We start from the raw sequence: 25,756 nt of genomic DNA, 5'->3' as shown, positions 1-25,756 counted from the left end.
TTAAGAGGGTATATGTGTTGTGAGCAACAAAAGTTATTTTTAACAGGTCAAATGCAAAAGGTTACAGGTGACCAGGCCTAGTTTTCACACTGTTTTTACTCCAGTTAATATTTCTCACTTTCGCACTGCACATTTTTGAAAGACAAATTCAGCACATACCTTGGGTCTCAAGGTCCATTTATGTTAAACTATCAAATATTTCCACCAAAAATGTATCAATGTAACAACAGTGTTGGGTGTAATGCATTTCTACTGTAAGTAATTCATTACTGTACTTGAAAAAGTAAAGGATTACTCTTTATTTTTTTGTAATTTAATTTCAGTTCCTTCTGATGTCATTACATTAAATACTGTATAGCCTAAAACAATAGTGGATTTAACATCAAAACTTAATGTCTAATGTTAAAATGTATGTTTTTAATGCAACCTTCTCCATTTAAATATTATGATCACTTTAAGAATAATTTATGCAATTATATATTATTTATTTGAAAGAATTAAAAGAGCAGTTTCATGTCCATCCTTCTATTGTTCAACTGATCGAGGTTGATATGGGATTTAGAAAGTAATTAGTAACAAGTAATGCATTACTATTTAGAAAAAGTAATTAGTAATCTATTTACACTGATGAAGACTTAATTAGTTGCTAACATTTTTTTTATTTTTATTTTTATTTTTTAGTGCTTTTTAAACATTTTTAAAAACATAAAGCAAAAATATCAAACCATTGTTTTGGCCAACAAAAAATATAATTAATAAATTATATTAATTACTGAAAATACAACATATAAACATATAATACACACACAAATTTAACTGGGACCTTTTAGTCAAAAACTTAGTATAACAGATACGATATTGCCTGCTGTGACAACTAACCCTGGCCTCTCAGACAACTATTACAAATTTAAATTAGACTTTTCTTCAGACAAAACAATTCATTTCAATATAAAATACATTGTTTATTAACACAGCAGATGTAGTAAAGAATTGTTTGGACGGTGAGTAGTTCATTTCCACACCACCAGGGGGCAGCAGACGTAAAAACACATATGTGAACAGCATAAATCAGGCTCCACCCATGTATCCATTAACCTGACTTGCTCACTCATGAGTTTCCATTTAAACCAGAATTCAGCATGAGTGGATTTCCAAACGTCAAATGTTTTCTGCTTCAGTTTTGCATTGGTGAGGCGTGTGATATTACTTGTGGATACTTATCTATAGCATCACTGTAGTTTAACCTGTCTAACTATCTCTCCAATGGCCTTACAGGACTGTCTGTGGCTTTAAATGTCACACAGACACCTATCGACCTTTTCTTAGCCATTGGAGCACCCATGAACATCACCTGCAGTCACAATGATAAAAGCTATGACAAAATCTTCTGGTACCATCAGCCAAACGGGCAAAGTCTCGAGCACCTTGGCTTCCTTTCCTTCCAACAAGCCTTGGTTGACAAAAAAGGTTTCACAATAACAGGGGATGCAGAGAAACAGGCGAGCCTGCTGGCGTCCTCTGTGAAACCTGAGCACAGCGCTGTGTATTTCTGTGCAGTGAGTGCTGCACAGTGCTTCAAGTTTATACAAGACTGCGCTCAAAAAACCCTCCCCCATCACATGACACATCTCCACCTGGGTTGACAGCCCAGTTAAATGAGTTGGTGGCCTCTAGATACATGATAGCTGCACACTTATGACTGCAGAGGAAACACATATTTAGAGAGGCAAGCACTGCACTGTGAATTTAAAGTTCTGTTGCTTTGTCTGAATGTTATCAGAATGATCAGTGCAATCGTTTTACCCATAATCACTCTTTTCTGCTTAACAGGTAAGCATTTCCAATGCAAAGCAGTCTAAATTATTTAATGTACATGCATTGATATGCTCTCCTTCTTGTAGTTTGTGTGGTCTGTTCTCCTGTCATTCAGCAGTCTCCCAAACATCTTCTACAGTCTGTGAAGGAGAAACAGGCAAAGCTTCATTGTCATCACGGCGACAACAACTATCAAAACCTGTACTGGTATCAGCAGAAAAGCAATGGTGGTTCTTTAGAACTTATTGGAATGCTCAGTTATGAAGCACCTTCTCCAGAGGATAAATTTAAACTCCGATTTAACATCACAGGACATGCTAAAAAAGATGCATTCCTGATCATCTCCAACATATCTGCTGAAGACAGCGCAGTGTATTTCTGTGCAGCTAGTGTGCACAGCCGTACAATTTGTTATAATCACTGGCAAAAACCCGACTTTGCACCTGTTTGCATCTTCATGCCAAAACCGGTAATAAGTACATTTACAAACAGAGGGCACTAATGAAAATGAAGTATGTATCTGTTTAAATGTGGGGTTTAATGGAGAACAGCAGCATAATGGCTTTCTCGACATAAGATGAGCGGTTTTGCTCATTGGGACTCAGGTTCAAGACCAACCTTGGACATATTCCAGTGCAGTCCTGTCTCTTTCTTCTCATACTTTCCTGGCTCTTCTACACTGTCCTATCAAATGAAGGCAAAAAGCCAATAAACAAAGCAAGAAAGAATGCATACAATTGCTGGTCATTTTTGAATCCGTTTTCATCACTGTTCAAAATCCATATTATAATTTATGGTGTGTCTATCAAGTGGCAGAGGCTGAAAAACTTTGCAGCACACAAAATTACAAAAAAAATCCTGCTGATAACCGGAGCAGTGGAGTAGAGAATAAGGCGAGTGGTGTTAACTTTTGACGAGAGTCATGTGACCAGCTCAAGTTCAAATCCGCCTTTTTCCCGAACTCATTCTTCTCCCTATTCCCAATGCATATCAGCTCTGAGAGACATTTATTTTAAAATTAAAAATTAAGAAAATATTTAAAAAGTGGAAATAAAGTGCCTAAGGGATATTTAATAGTGGGAATACAGTTAGGGCTTAGGGGGCTTTAGGGATAGGGACAAATAAGGTCCCAATAATAAGGCAGCATCCATTTATGATTTTACTAAATATAATCAAATACACTGAATATGTTGTTATAATTGCATATTGTTTTATAATGCACTACAATACACTGAGGTGCAAATAGTATCCGCCACTATTTGCACTAAGTACAAACAGCATCTAATAACTATTTACACTTAGTGCAAACAGTCGCTGCCTATAATACCAGCCGTGTTAGCAGCCAACTCCTGCCTGCATTAATCATAAACATTCCACATAATCTACATCTCTATAGATAGAGAACATATAATCTTTGCATATAGAAGATGAAGGAAGATCCATTTACTTGCACTGAAGGAGGATCCACAGCTATATAATGATTAGAATATTACAGACACTTGTGGGTGGGACCTTTTGACTTGGACCAATAAGCAAACACCTAAAATTTAACATCTAGTGCTGCATTTCCAGGTGAACAACAGTCTCAGCCACAAGATATCTGATAGTTGTTGTTACATTTATGACTACAGAGGAAACAATTTAGAGAAGCAGCCATTGCACTGTGAACTTATTTCTTCTGTTGTCTTGCCTGAATGTCATCAGCATGATCAGAGCAATCATTTTAGCCATAATCACTACTTTATGGTTAACAGGTAAGCATTTCCAGTGCAATGCAGTCTAACTTCTTTATTTTATATACACTAAATGCTCTACTCACCCTGTTGTAGTTTGTGTGGTCTGTTCTCCTGTCATTCAGCAGTCTCCCCAACATCTTCTACAGCCTGTGAAGGAGAAACAGGCAAAGCTTTATTGTCATCACGGTGACAGCAGCTATCAATACCTGTACTGGTATCAGCAGAAAAGCAATGGTGGTTCTTTAGAACTTATTGGAATGCTCAGATTTGAAGCACCTTCTCCAGAGGATAAATTCAAACTCCGGTTTAACATCACAGGACATGCTACAAAAGATGCATTCCTGCTCATCTCCAACATATCTGCTGAAGACAGTGCAGTGTATTTCTGTGCAGCTAGTGTGCACAGCCGTACAATTTGTTATAATCACTGGCAAAAACCCGACTTTGCACCTGTTTGCATCTTCATGCCAAAAGTGGTAATAAGAACATTTACAAGTAGAGGGCACTAATGAGAATGAAGTATGTATCTGTTTAAATGTGGAGTTTAATGGAGAACAGCAGCATAATGGCTTTCATCAGAGACTTGTGCAATGCTCTCGACATACGATGAGCGGTTTTGCTCATTGAGACTGAGGTTCAAGACCAACCTTGGACATGTTCCAGTGCAGTCCTGTCTCTTTCTTCTCATATTTTCCTGGCACTTCTACACTGTCCTATCAAATGAAGGAAAGCCAATAAACAAAGAAAGAAAGAATGCATACAATTGCTGGTCATTTTTGAATCCGTTTTCATCACTGTTCAAAATCCATATTATAATTTATGGAGTGTCTATCAAGTGGCAGAGGCTGAAAAACTTTGCAGCACACAAAATTACAAAAAAAAAAAAAAAAATCCTGCTGATAACCGGAGCAGTGGAGTAGAGAATAAGGCGGGTGGTGTTAACTTTTGACGCGAGCCATATGACTGGCTCAAGTTCAAATCCACCTTTTTCCCAAACTCATTCTTCTCCCTATTCCCAATGCATTTCAGCTCCGAGAGGCATTTATTTTAAAATGAAAAATTAAGAAAATATTTAAAAAGTGGAAATAAAGTGCCTAAGGGATATTTAATAGTGGGAATACAGTTAGGGTTTAGGGGGCTTTAGGGACAGGGACAAATAAGATCCCAATAATAAGGCAGCAGCCATTTATGATTTTACTAAATATAATCAAATAGACTGAATATGTTGTTATAATTGAATACTGTTTTATAATGCACTACAATACACTGAGGTGCAAATAGTATTGGCCACTATTTGCACTAAGTATAAACAGCATCTAATAACTATTTACACTTGGTGCAAACAGCCGCTGTCTATAATTTATCGTAAAGTTTGATGTTTTTCTGAAGACCAGCCGTGTTAGCAGCGAACTCCTGCCTGCATTAATCATAAACATTCCACATAATCTACATCTCTATAGATACAGAACATATAATCTTTGCATATAGAAGATGAAGGAAGATCCATTTACTTGCACTGAAGGAGGATCCACAGCTATATAATGATTAGAATATTACAGACACTTGTGGGTGGGACCTTTTGACTTGGACCAATAAGCAAACACCTAAAATGTAACATCTAGTGTTGCATTTCCAGGTGAACAACAGTCTCAGCCTCAAGATATCTGATAGTTGTTGTTACATTTATGACTGCGGAGGAAACAATTTAGAGAAGCAGCCATTGCACTGTGAACTTATGTCTTCAGTTGTCTTGCCTGAATGTCAACAGCATGATCAGAGCAATCATTTTAACCATTATAACTACTTTATGGTTAACAGGTAAGCATTTCCAGTGCAATGCAGTTTAACTTCTTTATTTTATATACACTGAATGCTCTCCTCACCCTGTTGTAGTTTGTGTGGTCTGTTCTCCTGTCATTCAGCAGTCTCCCCAACATCTTCTACAGCCTGTGAAGGAGAAACAGGCAAAGCTTTATTGTCATCACGGTGACAACGACTATCCATACCTGTACTGGTATCAGCAGAAAAGCAATGGTGGTTCTTTAGAACTTATTGGAATGCTCAGATTTGAAGCACCTTCTCCAGAGGATAAATTCAAACTCAGATTTAACATCACAGGGCATGCAAAAAAGGATGCATTCCTGATTATCTCTAACATATCTGCTGAAGACAGCGCAGTGTATTTCTGTGCAGCTAGTGTGCACAGCCGTACAATTTGTTATAATCACTGGCAAAAAACTGACTTGCACCTGTTTGAATAGAAAAATAAAATAAAAGCCACAAGGTTTCTTGCATCTCATGCCAAAACCGGTAATACGAACATTTACAAATAGAGGGCACTAATGAAAATGTGATGTTTCAGTATGCATCTGTTTAAATGTGGGGTTTAATGTAGAGCAACAGCCTAATAGCTTTCATCACAGACTTGCTTCGCTCACGATATATGATGAGAAGTTTTGCTCACGGGGACCGAGGTTCAAGACCAACCTTGGACATGTTCCAGTCCAGTTCCATCTCTTTCTTCTCATACTTTCCTGGCACTTCTACACTGTCCTATCAAAGGAAAGCAAAAAGCCAATAAAAGAAAAAAATGCATATGAATACTGGTCATTTTTAATCATATTTCATCCCTGCTTGAAAATCACATTACAATTTATGGTCACACTTTATATGTGTCTTTAACTACTAATTATATTAAAAAATAAGTACAATATACTTACTGTGTTCATGCTGTATAGCAAAACTCTTTTACTGCTATTGAGGTGGGATACAGCTAAGGTTAGGGACAGGTTTAATGGTACAGGTAGGTTTAAGGATAAGTTCAAGTGAAAGGGAAGTGTCAACAGTGTAATGACAGACGTAATTACAGAAATTGATTATAGCTGTAATTACATGCAGGTTTTTTTTAAATATAAGTACAATGTAAAAACATATATGTACAGTACACAAGTGCATTGTATCAAATATTATTTAATTTATATTGTATTAATTTAAATGTCAGTACATAGTAAAGAAGCCTAATATAAAGTGGGATCCAATTTATTGTAAAGTTTGATTTTTATCTGAAGACCAGCCATGTTAGTAACCAATTCCTGCCTGCATAAATCATAAACATTCCACATAGTTTACATCTCTCTAAAAATTTATATAAAGACAGAACTGGAAAACCCTAATTGTAAGCATTAAAATGCAGCGTTTAAAGGGTTAGTTCATCCAAAAATGAAAATTCTGTCATTTATTACTCATCCTCGTGTCGTTCCACATACGTAAGTCCTTTGTTCATCTTCGGAACACAAATTAAGATCTTTTTGATGAAATCTAAGAGGTTTCTGACCATCCATAGAGATCCAACGCAATTACAACTTTCAAGGTCCAGAAAGGTAGGAATGACATCAATAAAGTACTCCATGTGACTCCAGTGGTTTACCCTCAATTTTATGAAGTGACGCGAGTGCTTGTTTGCAGAAAAAACGTCTCGGGTTACTTGTGTAACCCTGGTTCCCTGAATAGGGAACGAGACGCTACGTCATATGACTTTATGGGAACCTATAACGTCATATGACGTAGTGTCGACAGTTCCCATGAAAGGGAAACATAATTTACCACTTTACTTACAAAAATATTGATCTGCAACGCGCGTCCACGAGAGCTTCCCGACGCATGCGTGTTGTGTTCAGACTCGTGTGTCAACTCAACGCACGGGCGCGAGTGTTCATGAGAGCATACGACGCATACGTTTTGTGTTCACGCGAGAGCTGACATTGTTGCGTGAATGCTTTGAATAATATTATTTTGTAAATAAAGTGGTAAATTATGGTTTAATGGAGAACAGCAGCATAATGGCTTTCATCACAGACTTGTGCAATACTCTCGACATACGATGAGCGGTTTTGCTCATTGGGACTGAGGTTCAAAACCAGCCTTGGACATGTTTGCTGGTCATTTTTCAATCCGTTTTCATCACTGTTCAAAATCCATATTATAATTTATGGAGTGTCTATCAAGTGGCAGAGGCTATTTACAAAAACTTTGTGGCAGAAAAAATTACAAAAGAAATCCTGCTGATAACCAGAGCAGTGGAGTAGAGAATAAGGCGGGTGGTGTTAACTTTTGACGCGAGCCATATGACCGGCTCAAGTTCAAATCCGCCTTTTTCCCGAACTCATTCTTCTCCCTATTCCCAATGCATATCAGCTCTGAGAGGTATTTATTTTAAAATTAAAAATTAAGAAAATATTTAAAAAGTGGAAATAAAGTGCCTAAGGGATATTTAATAGTGGGAATACAGTTAGGGTTTAGGGGGCTTTAGGGACAGGGACAAATAAGGTCCCAATAATAAGGCAGCATCCATTTATGATTTTACTAAATATAATCAAATACACTGAATATGTTGTTATAACTGAATACTGTTTTATAATGGACTACAATACACTGAGGTGCAAATAGTATTGGCCACTATTTGCACTAAGTATAAACAGCATCTAATAACTATTTACACTTAATGCAAACAGCCGCTGCCTATAATTTTATGTTAAAGTTTGATGTTTTTCTAAAGAGACCAGCCGTGTTAGCAGCGAACTCCTGCCTGCATTAATCATAAACATTCCACATAATCTACACCTCTATAGATAGAGAACATATAATCTTTGCATATAGAAGATGAAGGAAGATCTATTTACTTGCACTGAAGGAGGATCCACAGCTATATAATGATTAGAATATTACAGACACTTGTGGGTGGGACCTTTTGACTTGGACCAATAAGCAAACACCTAAAATGTAACATCTAGTGTTGCATTTCCGGTTGCATTTGAACAACAGTCTCAACCTCAAGATATCTGATAGTTGTTGTTACATTTATGACTGCGGAGAAAACAATTTAGAGAAGCAGCCATTGCACTGTGAACTTATTTCTTCTATTGTCTTGCCTGAATGTCATCAGCATGATCAGAGCAATCATTTTAGCCATAATCACTACTTTATGGTTAACAGGTAAGCATTTTCAGTGCAATGCAGTCTAACTTCTTTATTTTATATACACTGAATGCTCTCCTCACCCTGTTGTAGTTTGTGTGGTCTGTTCTCCTGTCATTCAGCAGTCTCCCAAACATCTTCTACAGCCTGTGAAGGAGAAACAGGCAAAGCTTTATTGTCATCACGGTGACAACAACTATCCATATCTGTACTGGTATCAGCAGAAAAGCAATGGTGGTTCTTTAGAACTTATTGGAATGCTCAGTTTTGAAGCACCTTCTCCAGAGGATAAATTCAAACTCAGATTTAACATCACAGGACATGCTGCAAAAGATGCATTCCTGCTCATCTCCAACATATCTGCTGAAGACAGCGCAGTGTATTTCTGTGCAGCTAGTGTGCACAGCTGTACAATTTGTTATAATCACTGGCAAAAACCCGACTTTGCACCTGTTTGCATCTTCATGCCAAAACTGGTAATAAGAACATTTACAAATAGAGGGCACTAATGAAAATGAAGTACGTATCTGTTTAAATGTGGGGTTTAATGGAGAACAGCAGCATAATGGCTTTCATCACAGACTTGTGCAATACTCTCGACATACGATGAGCGGTTTTGCTCATTGGGACTGAGGTTCAAGACCAACCTTGGACATGTTCCAGTGCAGTCCTGTCTCTTTCTTCTCATATTTTCCTGGCACTTCTACACTGTCCTATCAAATGAAGGAAAGCCAATAAACAAAGCAAGAAAGAATGCATACAATTGCTGGTCATTTTTGAATCCGTTTTCATCACTGTTCAAAATCCATATTATAATTTATGGAGTGTCTATCAAGTGGCAGAGGCTGAAAAACTTTGCAGCACACAAAATTACAAAAACAAAAATCCTGCTGATAACCGGAGCAGTGGAGTAGAGAATAAGGCGGGTGGTGTTAACTTTTGACGCGAGTCATATGACCGGCTCAAGTTCAAATCCGCCTTTTTCCCGAACTCATTCTTCTCCCTATTCCCAATGCATATCAGCTCTGAGAGGCATTTATTTTAAAATTAAAAATTAAGAAAATATTTAAAAAGTGGAAATAAAGTGCCTAAGGGATATTTAATAGTGGGAATACAGTTAGGGTTTAGGGGGCTTTAGGGACAGGGACAAATAATGTCCCAATAATAAGGCAGCATCCATTTATGATTTTACTAAATATAATCAAATACACTGAATATGTTGTTATAACTGAATACTGTTTTATAATGCACTACAATACACTGAGGTGCAAATAGCATTGGCCACTATTTGCACTAAGTATAAACAGCATCTAATAACTATTTACACTTAATGCAAACAGCCGCTGCCTATAATTTATTGTAAAGTTTGATGTTTTTCTGAAGACCAGCCGTGTTAGCAGCGAACTCCTGCCTGCATTAATCATAAACATTCCACATAATCTACACCTCTATAGATAGAGAACATATAATCTTTGCATATAGAAGATGAAGGAAGATCCATTTACTTGCACTGAAGGAGGATCCACAGCTATATAATGATTAGAATATTACAGACACTTGTGGGTGGGACCTTTTGACTTGGACCAATAAGCAAACACCTAAAATGTAACATCTAGTGTTGCATTTCCAGGTGAACAACAGTCTCAGCCTCAAGATATCTGATAGTTGTTGTTACATTTATGACTGCGGAGGAAACAATTTAGAGAAGCAGCCATTGCACTGTGAGCTTATTTCTTCTGTTGTCTTGCCTGAATGTCATCAGCATGATCAGAGCAATCATTTTAGCCATAATCACTACTTTATGGTTAACAGGTAAGCATTTCCAGTGCAACGCAGTCTAACTTCTTTATTTTATATACACTGAATGCTCTCCTCACCCTGTTGTAGTTTGTGTGGTCTGTTCTCCTGTCATTCAGCAGTCTCCCCAACATCTTCTACAGCCTGTGAAGGAGAAACAGGCAAAGCTTTATTGTCATCATGGTGACAGCAGCTACACATACCTGTACTGGTATCAGCAGAAAAGCAATGGTGGTTCTTTAGAACTTATTGGAATGCTCAGTTTTGAAGCACCTTCTCCAGAGGATAAATTCAAACTCAGATTTAACATCACAGGACATGCTGCAAAGGATGCATTCCTGATCATCTCCAACATATCTGCTGAAGACAGCGCAGTGTATTTCTGTGCAGCTAGTTTGCACAGCCGTACAATTTGTTATAATCACTGGCAAAAAACTGACTTGCACCTGTTTGAAGAGAAAAATAAAATAAAAGCCACAAGGTTTCTTGCATCTCATGCCAAAACCGGTAATACGAACATTTACAAATAGAGGGCACTAATGAAAATGTGATGTTTCAGTATGCATCTGTTTAAATGTGGGGTTTAATGTAGAACAACAGCCTAATAGCTTTCATCACAGACTTGCATCGCTCAAGATATATGATGAGAAGTTTTGCTCACGGGGACTGAGGTTCAAGACCAACCTTGGACATGTTCCAGTCCACTTCCATCTCTTTCTTCTCATTCTTTCCTGGTACTTCTACACTGTCCTATGAAAGGAAAGCAAAAAGCCAATAAAAAAAAAAAAAAAATGCATATGAATACTGGTCATTTTTAATCATATTTCATCCCTGCTTGAAAATCACATTACAATTTATGGTCACACTTTATATGTGTCTTTAACTACTAATTATATTAAAAAATAAGTACAATATACTTACTGTGTTCATGTTGTATAGCAAAACTCTTTTACTGCTATTGAGGTGGGATATGGGTAAGGTTAGTGACAGGTTTAATGGTACAGGTAGGTTTAAGAATAAGTTCAAGTGTAATGGAAGTGTCAACAGTGTAATGATAGACGTAATTACAGAAATTGATTATAGCTGTAATTACATGCAGGTTTTTTTTTTTTTAATATAAGTACAATGTAAAAACATATATGTACAGTACACAAGTGCATTGTATCAAATATTATTTAATTTATATTGTATTAATTTAAATGTCAGTACATAGTAAAGAAGCCTAATATAAAGTGGGATCCAATTTATTGTAAAGTTTGATTTTTATCTGAAGACCAGCCATGTTAGCAGCCAATTCCTGCCTGCATAAATCATAAACATTCCACATAGTTTACATCTCTCTAAAAATTTGTATAAAGACAGAACTGGAAAACCCTAATTGTAAGCATTAAAATGCAGCGTTTAAAGGGTTAGTTCATCCAAAAATGAAAATTCTGTCATTTATTACTCATCCTCGTGTCGTTCCACATCCGTAAGACCTTTGTTCATCTTCGGAACACAAATTAAGATCTTTTTGATGAAATCTAAGAGGTTTCTGACCATCCATAGAGATCCAATGCAACTACAACTTTCAAGGTCCAGAAAGGTAGGAATGACATCAATAAAGTACTCCATGTGACTCCAGTGGTTTACCCTCAATTTTATGAAGTGACGCGAGTGCTTGTTTGCAGAAAAAAACAGAATTTACCACTTTACTTACAAAAATATTGATCTGCAACGCGCGTTCACGAGAGCTTCCAGACGCATGCGTGTTGTGTTCAGACTCGTGCGTCAACTCAACGCACGTGCGCGAGTGTTCATGAGAGCATACGACGCATACGTTTTGTGTTCACGCGAGAGCTGACATTGTTGCGTGAATGCTTTGAATAATATTATTTTGTAAATAAAGTGGTAAATTATGGTTTAATGGAGAACAGCAGCATAATGGCTTTCATCACAGACTTGTGCAATACTCTCGACATACGATGAGCGGTTTTGCTCATTGGGACTGAGGTTCAAAACCAGCCTTGGACATGTTTGCTGGTCATTTTTCAATCCGTTTTCATCACTGTTCAAAATCCATATTATAATTTATGGAGTGTCTATCAAGTGGCAGAGGCTATTTACAAAAACTTTGTGGCAGAAAAAATTACAAAAGAAATCCTGCTGATAACCAGAGCAGCGGAGTAGAGAATAAGGCGGGTGGTGTTAACTTTTGACACGAGTCATATGACCGGCTCAAGATCAAATCCGCCTTTTTCCCAAACTCTTTCTTCGCCCTATTCCCCATGCATATCAGCTCTGAGAGGCATTTATTTTAAAATTAAAAATTAAGAAAATATTTAAAAAGTGGAAATGAAGTGCCTAAGGGATATTTAATAGTGGGAATACAGTTAGGGCTTAGGGGGCTTTAGGGACAGGGACAAATAAGGTCCCAATAATAAGGCAGCATCCATTTATGATTTTACTAAATATAATCAAATACACTGAATATGTTGTTATAACTGAATACTGTTTTATAATGCACTACAGTACACTGAGGCGCAAATAGTATTGGCCACTATTTGCACTAAGTATAAACAGCATCTAATAACTATTTACACTTGGTGCAAACAGCCGCTGCCTATAATTTTATGTTAAAGTTTGATGTTTTTCTGAAGACCAGCCGTGTTAGCAGCGAACTCCTGCCTGCATTAATCATAAACATTCCACATAATCTACACCTCTATAGATAGAGAACATATAATCTTTGCATATAGAAGATGAAGGAAGATCCATTTACTTGCACTGAAGGAGGATCCACAGCTATATAATGATTAGAATATAACAGACACTTGTGGGTGGGACCTTTTGACTTGGACCAATAAGCAAACACCTAAAATTTAACATCTAGTGTTGCATTTCCAGGTGAACAACAGTCTCAGCCTCAAGATATCTGATAGATGTTGTTACATTTATGACTGCGGAGGAAACAATTTAGAGAAGCAGCCATTGCACTGTGAACTTATTTCTTCTATTGTCTTGCTTGAATGTCATCAGCATGATCAGAGCAATCATTTTAACCATAATCACTACATTATGGTTAACAGGTAAGCATTTCCAATGCAATGCAGTCTAACTTCTTTATTTTATATGCACTGAATGCTCTCCTCACCCTATTGTAGTTTGTGTGGTCTGTTCTCCTGTCATTCAGCAGTCTCCCCAACATCTTCTACAGTCTGTGAAGGAGAAACAGGCAAAGCTTCTTTGTCATCACGGTGACAGCAGCTATCCATACCTGTACTGGTATCAGCAGAAAAGCAATGGTGGTTCTTTAGAACTTATTGGAATGCTCAGATTTGAAGCACCTTCTCCAGAGGATAAATTCAAACTCCGGTTTAACATCACAGGACATGCTACAAAAGATGCATTCCTGCTCATCTCCAACATATCTGCTGAAGACAGCGCAGTGTATTTCTGTGCAGCTAGTATGCACAGCCGTACAATTTGTTATAATCACTGGCAAAAACCTGACTTTGCACCTGTTTGCATCTTCATGCCAAAAGTGGTAATAAGAACATTTACAAATAGAGGGCACTAATGAAAATGAAGTATGTATCTGTTTAAATGTGGAGTTTAATGGAGAACAGCAGCATAATGGTTTTCATCACAGACTTGTGCAATGCTCTCGACATACGATGAGCGGTTTTGCTCATTGAGACTGAGGTTCAAGACCAACCTTGGACATATTCCAGTGCAGTCCTGTCTCTTTCTTCTCATATTTTCCTGGCACTTCTACACTGTCCTATCAAATGAAGGAAAGCCAATAAACAAAGAAAGAAAGAATGCATACAATTGCTGGTCATTTTTGAATCCGTTTTCATCACTGTTCAAAATCCATATTATAATTTATGGAGTGTCTATCAAGTGGCAGAGGCTGAAAAACTTTGCAGCACACAAAATTAAAAAAAAAAAAAAAAAAAAAAAAAAAAATCCTGCTGATAACCGGAGCAGTGGAGTAGAGAATAAGGCGGGTGGTGTTAACTTTTGACGCGAGTCATATGACCGGCTCAAGTTCAAATCCGCCTTTTTCCTGAACTCATTCTTCTCCCTATTCCCAATGCCTATAAGCTCTGAGAGGCATTTATTTTAAAATTAAAAATTAAGAAAATATTTAAAAAATGGAAATAAAGTGCCTAAGGGATATTTAATAGTGGGAATACAGTTAGGGTTTAGGGGGCTTTAGGGACAGGGACAAATAAGGTCCCAATAATAAGGCAGCATCCATTTATGATTTTACTAAATATAATCAAATACACTGAATATGTTGTTATAACTGAATACTGTTTTATAATGCACTACAATACATTGAGGTGCACTAAATATAAACAACGTCTAATAACTATTTACACTTGGTGCAAACAGCCGCTGTCTATAATTTATCGTACAGTTTGATGTTTTTCTGAAGACCAGCCGTGTTAGCAGCGAACTCCTGCCTGCATTAATCATAAACATTCCACATAATATACATCTCTATAGATACAGAACATATAATCTTTGCATATAGAAGATGAAGGAAGATCCATTTACTTGCACAAGGAGGATCCACAGCTATATAATGATTAGAATATTACAGACACTTGTGGGTGGGACCTTTTGACTTGGACCAATAAGCAAACACCTAAAATGTAACATCTAGTGTTGCATTTCCAGGTGAACAACAGTCTCAGCCTCAAGATATCTGATAGTTGTTGTTACATTTATGACTGCGGAGGAAACAATTTAGAGAAGCAGCCATTGCACTGTGAACTTATTTCTTCAGTTGTCTTGCCTGAATGTCATCAGCATGATCAGAGCAATCATTTTAACCATTATAACTACTTTATGGTTAACAGGTAAGCATTTCCAGTGCAATGCAGTCTAATTTCTTTATTTTATATACACTGAATGCTCTCCTCACCCTGTTGTAGTTTGTGTGGTCTGTTCTCCTGTCATTCAGCAGTCTCCCCAACATCTTCTACAGCCTGTGAAGGAGAAACAGGCAAAGCTTTATTGTCATCACGGTGACAGCAGCTATCCATACCTGTACTGGTATCAGCAGAAAAGCAATGGTGGTTCTTTAGAACTTATTGGAATGCTGAATTATGGAACAGCTTCTCCAGAGGATAAATTCGAACTCCGATTTAACATCACAGGACATGCTACAAAAGATGCATTCCTGATCATCTCCAACATATCTGCTGAAGACAGCGCAGTGTATTTCTGTGCAGCTAGTGTGCACAGCCGTACAATTTGTTATAATCACTGGCAAAAAACTGACTTGCACCTGTTTGAATAGAAAAATAAAATAAAAGCCACAAGGTTTCTTGCATCTCATGCCAAAACCGGTAATACGAACATTTACAAATAGAGGGCACTAATGAAAATGTGATGTTTCAGTATGCATCTGTTTAAATGTGGGGTTTAATATAGAACAACAGCATAATGGCTTTCATCACAGACTTGTATTTCTCACGATATATGATGAGAAGTTTTGCTCACGGGGACTGAGGTTCAAGACCAACCTTGGACATATTCCAGTCCACTTCCATCTCTTTCTTCTCATACTTTCCTGGCACTTCTATACTGTCCTATGAAAGGAAAGCAAAAAGCCAATAAAAGAAAAAAAATGCATATGAATACTGGTCATTTTTAATCATATTTCATCCCTGCTTGAAAATCACATTACAATTTATGGTCACACTTTATATGTGTCTTTAACTACTAATTATATTAAAAAATAAGTACAATATACTTACTGTGTTCATGCTGTATAACAAAACTCTTTTACTGCTATTGAGGTGGGATACGGCTAAGGTTAGGGACAGGTTTAATGGTACAGGTAGGTTTAAGAATAAGTTCAAGTGTAATGGAAGTGTCAACAGTGTAATGATAGACGTAATTACAGAAATTGATTATAGATGTAATTACATGCAGGTTTTTTTTTTTAAATATAAGTACAATGTAAAAACATATATGTACAGTACACAAGTGCATTGTATCAAATATTATTTAATTTATATTGTATTGATTTAAATGTCAGTACATAGTAAAGAAGCCTAATATAAAGTGGGATCCAATTTATTGTAAAGTTTGATTTTTATCTGAAGACCAGCCATGTTAGCAACCAATTCCTGCCTGCATAAATCATAAACATTCCACATAGTTTACATCTCTCTAAAAATTTGTATAAAGACAGAACTGGAAAACGTCTCGGTTACGTATGTAACCCTCGTTCCCTGAAGGAGACGTACGTCAGTAGTGACCGACGAATTGGGATATCGCTAGAGAGCCCTATCAGCTTCGAGTGAACTACAACAGGCCAATGGAGTTGGCGTGCGATATTTGCATAATGCGCACCGCCCCCGCCAGGTGGTATAAATAGGGGAGCAGATGCAATCGCACTCTGTTTTTCGCTGAGGAGACAATCTAGTCCGCACTACAGCGAGGGTACAGCAACTGTGGCGACGGGACGTACGTCTCCGTTCCCTCCTTCAGGGAACGAGGGTTACATACGTAACCGAGACGTTCCCTTTTAGTCGGTCACGTTCGACGTACGTCAGTAGTGACCGACGAATTGGGATCCCAAATAAAGCGCCACAGTATGAACCCCTTCCAGTGCCCAGCGCAAGCTCTAGCCACCCGGCGCACCAGTGGGACGGGGAAGGGGGCGAGCTTACGCCGAGGAGTCTACTGCTGTTCCGATATACCCACTAAGTAAACTAGACTACACTGGGGAAGCGAACCCGTAGGGGACGCTGCGGAGACCACTACCCATCCGTAGGGGAGGAATTTACGTGGAGAGTACACATATGGACTGGCCGTGGGCAGTACGCATATGGAGTCCCTGGGATGGCTCCACCTGGGTAGGGGGAGACTCATCTGACAGGTGACAGCAGAGCTGGCTCTGCTAAGGGAAAGACACGGGCTCACCGTGGGGAGTTGACCGTGGACAAATACACACATGGGACCACTCACATGGAGGGGTCACGACATGTGGAACCCAGCCAAACGTCAACGTTGGAGACGGAGGTTTGGCCTGGCATCAGACACTCCGCAATGTCCAAGCCGAAGGGGGAGGCGGAGGAACTCGACAGGGTTCGCCAAGCGGGGAACTCGACTGGAGTAAAAAGGATGCACGTATCCGGCCCAGGGGGCGGGAGTGGCATTGCAAGCCGACACTAGAACGGGCTCTTCGCGTCTACCGGCTGGTGGAAGCGAGTACACGGGAAGATACCGGTTCTACACGAAGGCTATAGAATCTAGCGAACGTGTTAGGTGTCGCCCAGCCCGCAGCTCTACAGATATCTGTCAGCGAGGCGCCGTGCGCCAGCGCCCAGGAAGAGGCCACTCCTCTGGTGGAGTAGGCTCTCAACCCGAGCGGGCAAGGCACGCCCGGGGATTCATACGCCAGGGCGATGGCGTCCACTATCCAGTGGGCCATCCTCTGCTTGGAGACAGCCTTTCCCTTCTGCTGGCCTCCGTAACAGACAAAGAGCTGATCTGAGGTCCTAAAGCTTCGCGTTCTGTCCACGTACAGGCGCAGAGTGCGGACGGGACAGAGCAAAGCTAGGGCTGGGTCTGCCTCCTCCGAAGGCAGCGCTTGCAGGTTCACTACCTGATCTCGAAAGGGAGTGGTAGGAACCTTGGGCACATATCCAGGCCGGGGTCTCAGGATAACGTGAGAGTCACCGGGCCCGAATTCCAGGCACGATTCGTCAACCGAAAATGCGTGCAGGTCTCCTACCCTCTTGAGCGAGGCCAATGCAACCAGGAGGACGGTCTTTAAGGACAGTACTTTTAACTCGACTGATTGCAAAGGCTCGAAGGGACGACCCCGGAGAGATGTAAGAACCAGGGTCAAATCCCAAGAGGGTACAGAGGGGGGCCGGGGAGGATTCAGTCTCCTCGCCCCCCTCAAGAACCTGACGATCAGATCGTGCTTCCCTAGCGATTTACCATCAACTGCATAGTGATGTGCGGCGATAGCGGCAACATACACCTTGAGGGTGGAGGGAGACAGCCTTCGCTCCAGGCCCTCTTGCAGAAAGGAAAGCACGGTTCTGACCGAACATGATTGGGGGTCCTCTCGCTCTGGTTGAGAGGAACACCATTCGACGAATAGGTTCCACTTCAGCGCACAGAGGTTCCTCGTAGAAGGAGCTCTAGCGGAAGTGATGGTGTCTGCGACCGCTTGCGGGAGATCACTCAGAACCTCCGCGTCCCGTCCAGGGACCACACATGGAGTTTCCACAGGTCGGGACGCGGGTGCCAGAGGGTGCCCCGTCTCTGAGTCAGGAGGTCCTTCCTCAGAGGAATGGGCCAGGGAGGTGCTGTCGCGAGGAGCGTGAGGTCCGAGAACCAGGTCCGAGTGGGCCAATATGGAGCCACTAACAAGACCTGCTCCTCGTCCTCCCTGACTTTGCACAAGAGCTGTGCGAGAAGGCTCACTGGGGGAAACGCATATTTGCGTAGGCCCCGGGGCCAGCTGATTGCCAGGGCATCCGTGCCGAGCGTGCCGCCGGACAGGGAATAGAACAACTGGCAGTGGGCAGTCTCCGGGGAGGCGAACAGATCTATCTGTGCCTCGCCGAAGCGCTGCCAGATCAGCTGGACCACCTGGGGATGGAGCCGCCATTCGCCCGGAAGCGGAGGCTGCCGTGAGAGCTCGTCGGCTGCACGGTTGAGCACGCCTGGGACGTGAATGGCACGAAGCGACCTCAGATGCTTCTGACTCCATAGCAAGAGATGGCGGGCGAGTTGCGACATACGGCGGGAGCGTAGACCACCCTGATGGTTGATGTACGCAACGGCCGCAGTGCTGTCCAAGCGGACCAGTACGTGCCCTGTCTGTCAACAGCTCCTGGAAGCGGCCCAGTGCAAGACGTACTGCTAGCAACTCGAGGCAATTGATATGCCAATGCAGTTGGGGCCCCGTCCACAGACCCGACGCTGCATGCCCGTTGTACGTGGCCCCTCACCCCGTGGCAGAGGCATCTGTGTGGACCACAGCATGCCTGGACACTTGTTCGAGGGGAACTCCAGCCCGCAGGAACGAAGGGTCCGACCACTTGGTGAGGGTGCGACGGCAGTTCGGTGTCACGGGGACACGGAACGTACCGCGCTGCCACGCCCATCTCGGGACCCGGCCGCGGAGCCAGTGTTGAAGCGGCCTCATATGAAGCAATCCGAGCGGCGTGACTGCGGCTGCGGATGCCATATGCCCCAGGAGCCTCTGAAAGAGTTTCAGTGGGGCCGCTGTCCTGCGCTTGAGCGTACTCAGGCAGGTCAACACTGACTGGACGCGCTCCTCGGTGAGGCGCGCAGTCCGGGCGACCGAATCCAGTTCCATACCGAGATAAGAGATCCTCTGCCCGGGGGAGAGTTTGCTCTTGTCCCAGTTGACCCGAAGACCCAACCGACTGAGGTGAGCTAACACCATGTCCCTGTGTTCGCACAACTGCTCCCGCGAGCTGGCCAGGATGAGCCAGTCATCGAGGTAGTTGAGGATGCGAACGCCCTGTTCCTTGAGCGGAACAATGGCCGCCTCCGCAAACTTCGTGAAGACGCGGGGCGACAGGGCCAGCCCGAAGGGTAGGACTTTGTACTGATATGCCCGACCCTCGAACGCAAATCGTAGGAAGGGTCTGTGACGAGGCAGAATCGAGACATGAAAGTACGCGTCCTTCAGGTCGATCGCTGCAAACCAATCCTGGGGACGGACGCATTTGAAAATGCGCTTCTGCGTAAGCATCTTGAACGGCAGCCTGTGAAGGGACCGGTTCAGGACACGCAGATCCAGGATTGGCCGTAGCCCACCGCCCTTCTTTGGTACAATGAAGTAGGGGCTGTAGAACCCTGACTTCATATCGGCTGGAGGGACCGGCTCGATTGCATCCTTCGCCAGGAGGACAGCAATCTCCGCCCGGAGAACAGGTGCATTGTCCAGGGACACCTGAGTGTAGTAGACACCCCTGAAGACCGGGGGACGCCGGGCGAACTGAATCGCATAGCCGAGTCTGATAGTGCGAATGAGCCAGCGGGACGGGCTGGGGAGCGCTATCCAGGCTTCCAGACACTGAGCCAGCGGGACCAAAGGCACCACAGACGCACCGGGGGTGGGGCAGCGAAGCAGAGTGCTGGAACTCGACTCGGACGGCGCAGCGGCCCGAAGTGGGGTCAGACTCTGCGAGGTGACAGTGTGAATGGGAGACGGCTGGGGGGCGGCCTCAACCATCACACTGGGACCTGCTGGCGAAGTGAGAGTGGGCTGCGAGTGGCAAGGCGGAGCCTCGCGCGCTGACAGCCGCAGTCTCTTGTGACCTGGAGGATTGGGAAACTGCTCTTTTTGTGATGAAGTGGGTACCGCTGGACTCCGGAGAGCCAGTGGCGGGACAGACAATTTCACAAATTCCCCCCGGCCCTCCTCCGGGGGTGGGAGAGACGATGGAGTCCTCTCCCGAAGAGCAGGAACCTTCCCCTCCAGGTCGCCCGTCTCAGGGTCGCGTCTTCCTCGACCTCTTGCCACCTGGCTTGGCCTGAGCGGGCTGGGCGCCGCGTCCGCGACCGGCACCCTGCTGTTTGGCTGGTGTAGGCTGCTGCTTTGCCAACTTAGCAGGGGTGGAGGACGACGCAGGCGGGCGCCCTCGGCGACGAGCGGGCTGAGGCTGTGCTTCCGGCGGCGGGGTGGAGGCAGCAGCGGACCGCCGGGGCAGGACGTGTTTGATAGCCTCAGCCTGCTTCTGGGCGGCAGAGAACTGCTGGGCGAAGCTCTCTACCGCATCGCCGAAAAGGCCGACGTGTGATATGGGGGAGTCCAGGAACTGATATTTGTCGGTATCCCTCATATCAGCAAGGGTCAGCCAGAGGTGGCGTTGCTGGACCACAAGCGTGGCCATCGCCTGACCAACAGAACGTGCCGTCACCTTAGTCGCCCGGAGGGCGAGGTCCGTGGCGGCACGCAGCTCCCCAAGCAGCTGCTGGTCAAGACCTCCCTGGGGCATTTCCATCAACGCTTTTGCCTGATGAACTTGCAAAAGGGCCATGGCATGCAAGGCGGAGGCAGCCTGTCCGCAGGCTCTGTAAGCTTTCTCTGTCAAGCCTGACGAGAATTTACAGGCCCGGGATGGGAGACGCGGCTCACCGCGCCAGCCAGAGGCCGTTGGACACAGTTGCATCGCAACAGACCTCTCGACTGGGGGAATCCGCGTATATCCCCTAGCCTCCCCGCCATCCAGGTTGGTGAAGGCGGACGAGGGACCAGGTCTCGCACGAACGCTATAGGGCGTCCGCCAGGACCTGGTCACCTCATCATGCACCTCCGGGAACAATGGCATCGGGGCGGGGCGCTGGGGACCAGCGCGGGCCGCCCCGAGGTACCAATCATCGAGCCAAGAAGGTTCGGGACACGGTGGAGGGTTCCAGATGAGCCCGACCTTCTCGGCAGCCCGGGAAAGCATAGCCGTCAACTCAGGATCAGGCTCGGACAACGCTACGGTCCCGGAGGGAGGTAACGCAGCCGAGTCCTCATCTCCCGAGGACTCTTGCTCACCTTCCGATGCCGCGATCAACATGCAGTCATCCGCCGGTGCTCCGAAAGAAACGGCTGGTCGCTCCGTAGAGGGACCAGCACGCTCAGTCGGCAACACCACCGGTTGCAGTGAGGTAGAGGGGACAGGGGCCCGCAGAGCGGCGCTTGGCGGGGAAGCCCTGACCGTGATCCTCAGATCACCCTGCCTATACGCCGGCGCACCGTCACCCCGGCCGAAGCCAGAGAAAACGGCGACACGGGGCATAGGGGAGGGGACCCCCGCTCCCTGAGAACCAAGGAACGAGAGTCTCGATCTCAACACTGCAATAGTCATGTTCCCACAGTGAGAACATGAACTATCCACAAAAGCTGCTTCAGCGTGCTGAACGCCCAGGCACGTGATGCAGCGATTGTGGCCGTCAGCGGGGACCAATGAACGACCGCATCCAGTAACGCACAGACGAAATGACATCTTGAAAAAGACGCAGGGTTCGTCTGTGAAGCTCTTTCAGGAGGGGAAAATTCAGCTCTCTTGTGCTGAAGCACACAGGGAGTGTCACGATGTGTTCGGGTACACCACTCCCCGAACACAACAGAGGAACCGGCCCAAATCGCAACAGACACAATGCTGGGAATTGGAAATGTGTGCTGTAAAAACAGCAGTTGAGAGCTTTAAGCTCAGGCTCCCCGGGAAGCTCGCGACCTCGCTGAAGTGCCGTCACACCAACACAAGAAGAAGAAATTTTCCTTTCTTTTCTTAGCTTGAAGAATTCACAGAAGTCTGAAGCTGGAAACACACTAGATGGCTCCGAAGCGAAAGACAGAGTGCGATTGCATCTGCTCCCCTATTTATACCACCTGGCGGGGGCGGTGCGCATTATGCAAATATCGCACGCCAACTCCATTGGCCTGTTGTAGTTCACTCGAAGCTGATAGGGCTCTCTAGCGATATCCCAATTCGTCGGTCACTACTGACGTACGTCGAACGTGACCGACTGAAAGGGAACCCTAATTGTAAGCATTAAAATGCAGCGTTTAAAGGGTTAGTTCATCCAAAAATGAAAATTCTGTCATTTATTACTCATCCTCGTGTCATTCCACATCCGTAAGACCTTTGTTCATCTTCGGAAGACAAATTAAGATCTTTTTGATGAAATCTAAGAGGTTTCTGACCATCCATAGAGATCCAATGCAACTACAACTTTCAAGGTCCAGAAAGGTAGGAATGACATCATTAAAGTACTCTATGTGACTCCAGTGGTTTACCCTCAATTTTATGAAGCGACGCGAGTGCTTGTTTGCAGAAAAAAAACATAATTTACCACTTTACTTACAAAAATATTGATCTGCAACGCGCGTTCACGAGAGCTTCCAGACGCATGCGTGTTGTGTTCAGACTCGTGCGTCAACTCAACGCACGTGCGCGAGTGTTCATGAGAGCATACGACGCATACGCTTTGAATAATATTATTTTGTAAATAAATAAATTATGGTTTATGGTTTAATGGAGAACAGCAGCATAATGGCTTTCATCACAGACTTGTGCAATACTCTCGACATATGATGAGCGGTTTTGCTCATTGGGACTGAGGTTCAAGACCAACCTTGGACATGTTTGCTGGTCATTTTTCAATCCGTTTTCATCACTGTTCAAAATCCATATTATAATTTATGGAGTGTCTATCAAGTGGCAGAGGCTATTTACAAAAACTTTGTGGCAGAAAAAATTACAAAAGAAATCCTGCTGATAACCAGAGCAGCGGAGTAGAGAATAAGGCGGGTGGTGTTAACTTTTGACGCAAGCCATATGACCGGCTCAAGTTCAAATCCGCCTTTTTCCCGAACTCATTCTTCTCCCTATTCCCAATGCATATCAGCTCCGAGAGGCATTTATTTTAAAATTAAAAATTAAGAAAATATTTAAAAAGTGGAAATGAAGTGCCTAAGGGATATTTAATAGTGGGAATACAGTTAGGGTTTAGGGGGCTTTAGGGAGAGGGACAAATAATGTCCCAATAATAAGGCAGCAGCCATTTATGATTTTACTAAATATAATCAAATACACTGAATATGTTGTTATAATTGAATACTGTTTTACAATGCACTACAATACACTGAGGTGCAAATAGTATCTGCCACTATTTGCACTAAGTATAAACAGCATCTAATAACTATTTACACTTAGTGCAAACAGCCGCTGTCTATAATTTATTGTAAAGTTTGATGTTTTTCTGAAGACCAGCCGTGTTAGCAGCGAACTCCTGCCTGCATTAATCATAAACATTCCACATAATATACATCTCTATAAATACAGAACATATAATCTTTGGATATAGAAGATGAAAGAAGATACATTTACATGCACTGAAGGAGGATCCACAGCTATATAATGATTAGAATATTACAGACACTTGTGGGTGGGACCTTTTGAATTGGACCAATAAGCAAACACCTGAAATTTAACATCTAGTGTTGCTTTTTCATGTGAACAACAGTCTCAGCCTCAAGATATCTAATAGTTGTTGTTACATTTATGACTACAGAGGAAACAATTTAGAGAAGCAGCCATTGCACTGTGAACTTATTTCTTCTGTTGTCTTGCCTGAATGTTATCAGCATGATCAGAGCAATCATTTTAACCATTGTAACTACTTTATGGTTAACAGGTAAGCATCTCCAGTGTTACGCAGTCTAACTTCTTTATTTTATATACACTGAATGCTCTCCTCACCCTATTGTAGTTTGTGTGGTCTGTTCTCCTGTCATTCAGCAGTCTCCCCAACATCTTCTACAGTCTTTGAAGGAGAAACAGGCAAAGCTTTATTGTTATCATGGTGACAGCAGCTACACATACCTGTACTGGTATCAGCAGAAAAGCAATGGTGGTTCTTTAGAACTTATTGGAATGCTCAGTTATGAAGCACCTTCTCCAGAGGATAAATTCAAACTCCGGTTTAACATCACAGGACATGCTACAAAGGATGCATTCCTGATCATCTCCAACATATCTGCTGAAGACAGCGCAGTGTATTTCTGTGCAGCTAGTTTGCACAGCCGTACAATTTGTTATAATCACTGGCAAAAAACTGACTTGCACCTGTTTGAAGAGAAAAATAAAATAAAAGCCACAAGGTTTCTTGCATCTCATGCCAAAACTGGTAATACGAACATTTACAAATAGAGGGCACTAATGAAAATGTGATGTTTCAGTATGCATCTGTTTAAATGTGGGGTTTAATGTAGAACAACAGCATAATGGCTTTCATCACAGACTTGCATCTCTCACGATATATGATGAGAAGTTTTGCTCACGGGAACTGAGGTTCAAGACCAACCTTGGACATATTCCAGTCCAGTTCTATCTCTTTCTTCTCATACTTTCCTGGCACTAAAAGAAAAAAAGGCATATGAATACTGCTCATTTTTAATCATATTTCATCAATGCTTGAAAATCACATTACAATATATGGTCACACGTTATATGTGTCTTTAACTACTAATTATATTAAAAAATAAGTACAGTATACTTACTGTGTTCATGTTGTATAGCAAAACTCTTTTACTGCTATTGAGGTGGGATACGGCTAAGGTTAGGGACAGGTTTAATGGTACGGGTAGGTTTAAGGATAAGTTCAAGTGAAAGGGAAGTGTCAACAGTGTAATGACAGACGTAATTACAGAAATTGATTATAGCTGTAATTACATGCAGGTTTTTTTTTAAAATATAAGTACAATGTAAAAACATATATGTACAGTACACAAGTGCATTGTATCAAATATTATTTAATTCATTTAATTTATATTGTATTAATTTAAATGTCAGTACATATTAAAGAAGCCTAATATAAAGTGGGATCCAATTTATTGTAAAGTTTGATTTTTATCTGAAGACCAGCCATGTTAGCAG

The 25,756-nt window shown here is 42.4% G+C and overlaps 1 long non-coding RNA gene and 1 gene segment (V, D, J or C); one reads left to right on the top strand and one right to left on the bottom strand.

Annotated features, from left to right (window-relative positions):
- Positions 1-1,823: 1,823 nt before the first annotated feature.
- On the bottom strand, positions 1,824-15,383 carry LOC127498363 (uncharacterized). The gene is made up of 11 exons (XR_007925860.1): positions 15,241-15,383; positions 14,020-14,085; positions 10,403-10,466; positions 9,173-9,238; positions 8,609-8,672; positions 6,039-6,104; positions 5,435-5,498; positions 4,199-4,264; positions 3,635-3,698; positions 2,434-2,499; positions 1,824-1,955 (listed from the first exon to the last, which is right to left on the bottom strand). It is a non-coding gene; the product is annotated as an uncharacterized LOC127498363 (long non-coding RNA).
- Positions 15,384-24,361: 8,978 nt separating this feature from the next.
- LOC127498128 (Ig kappa chain V-VI region XRPC 24-like) lies at positions 24,362-25,030 on the top strand. The segment is given in 2 exon segments: positions 24,362-24,515; positions 24,591-25,030. Coding segments are annotated over 2 exon segments (489 nt in total).
- Positions 25,031-25,756: the final 726 nt, after the last annotated feature.

The sequence above is a fragment of the Ctenopharyngodon idella genome, chromosome 17 (assembly GCF_019924925.1).
Source record: "Ctenopharyngodon idella isolate HZGC_01 chromosome 17, HZGC01, whole genome shotgun sequence".
NCBI classification, from domain to species: Eukaryota; Metazoa; Chordata; class Actinopteri; order Cypriniformes; family Xenocyprididae; genus Ctenopharyngodon; species Ctenopharyngodon idella.
This window is presented reverse-complemented; position numbering and strand designations above follow the sequence as displayed.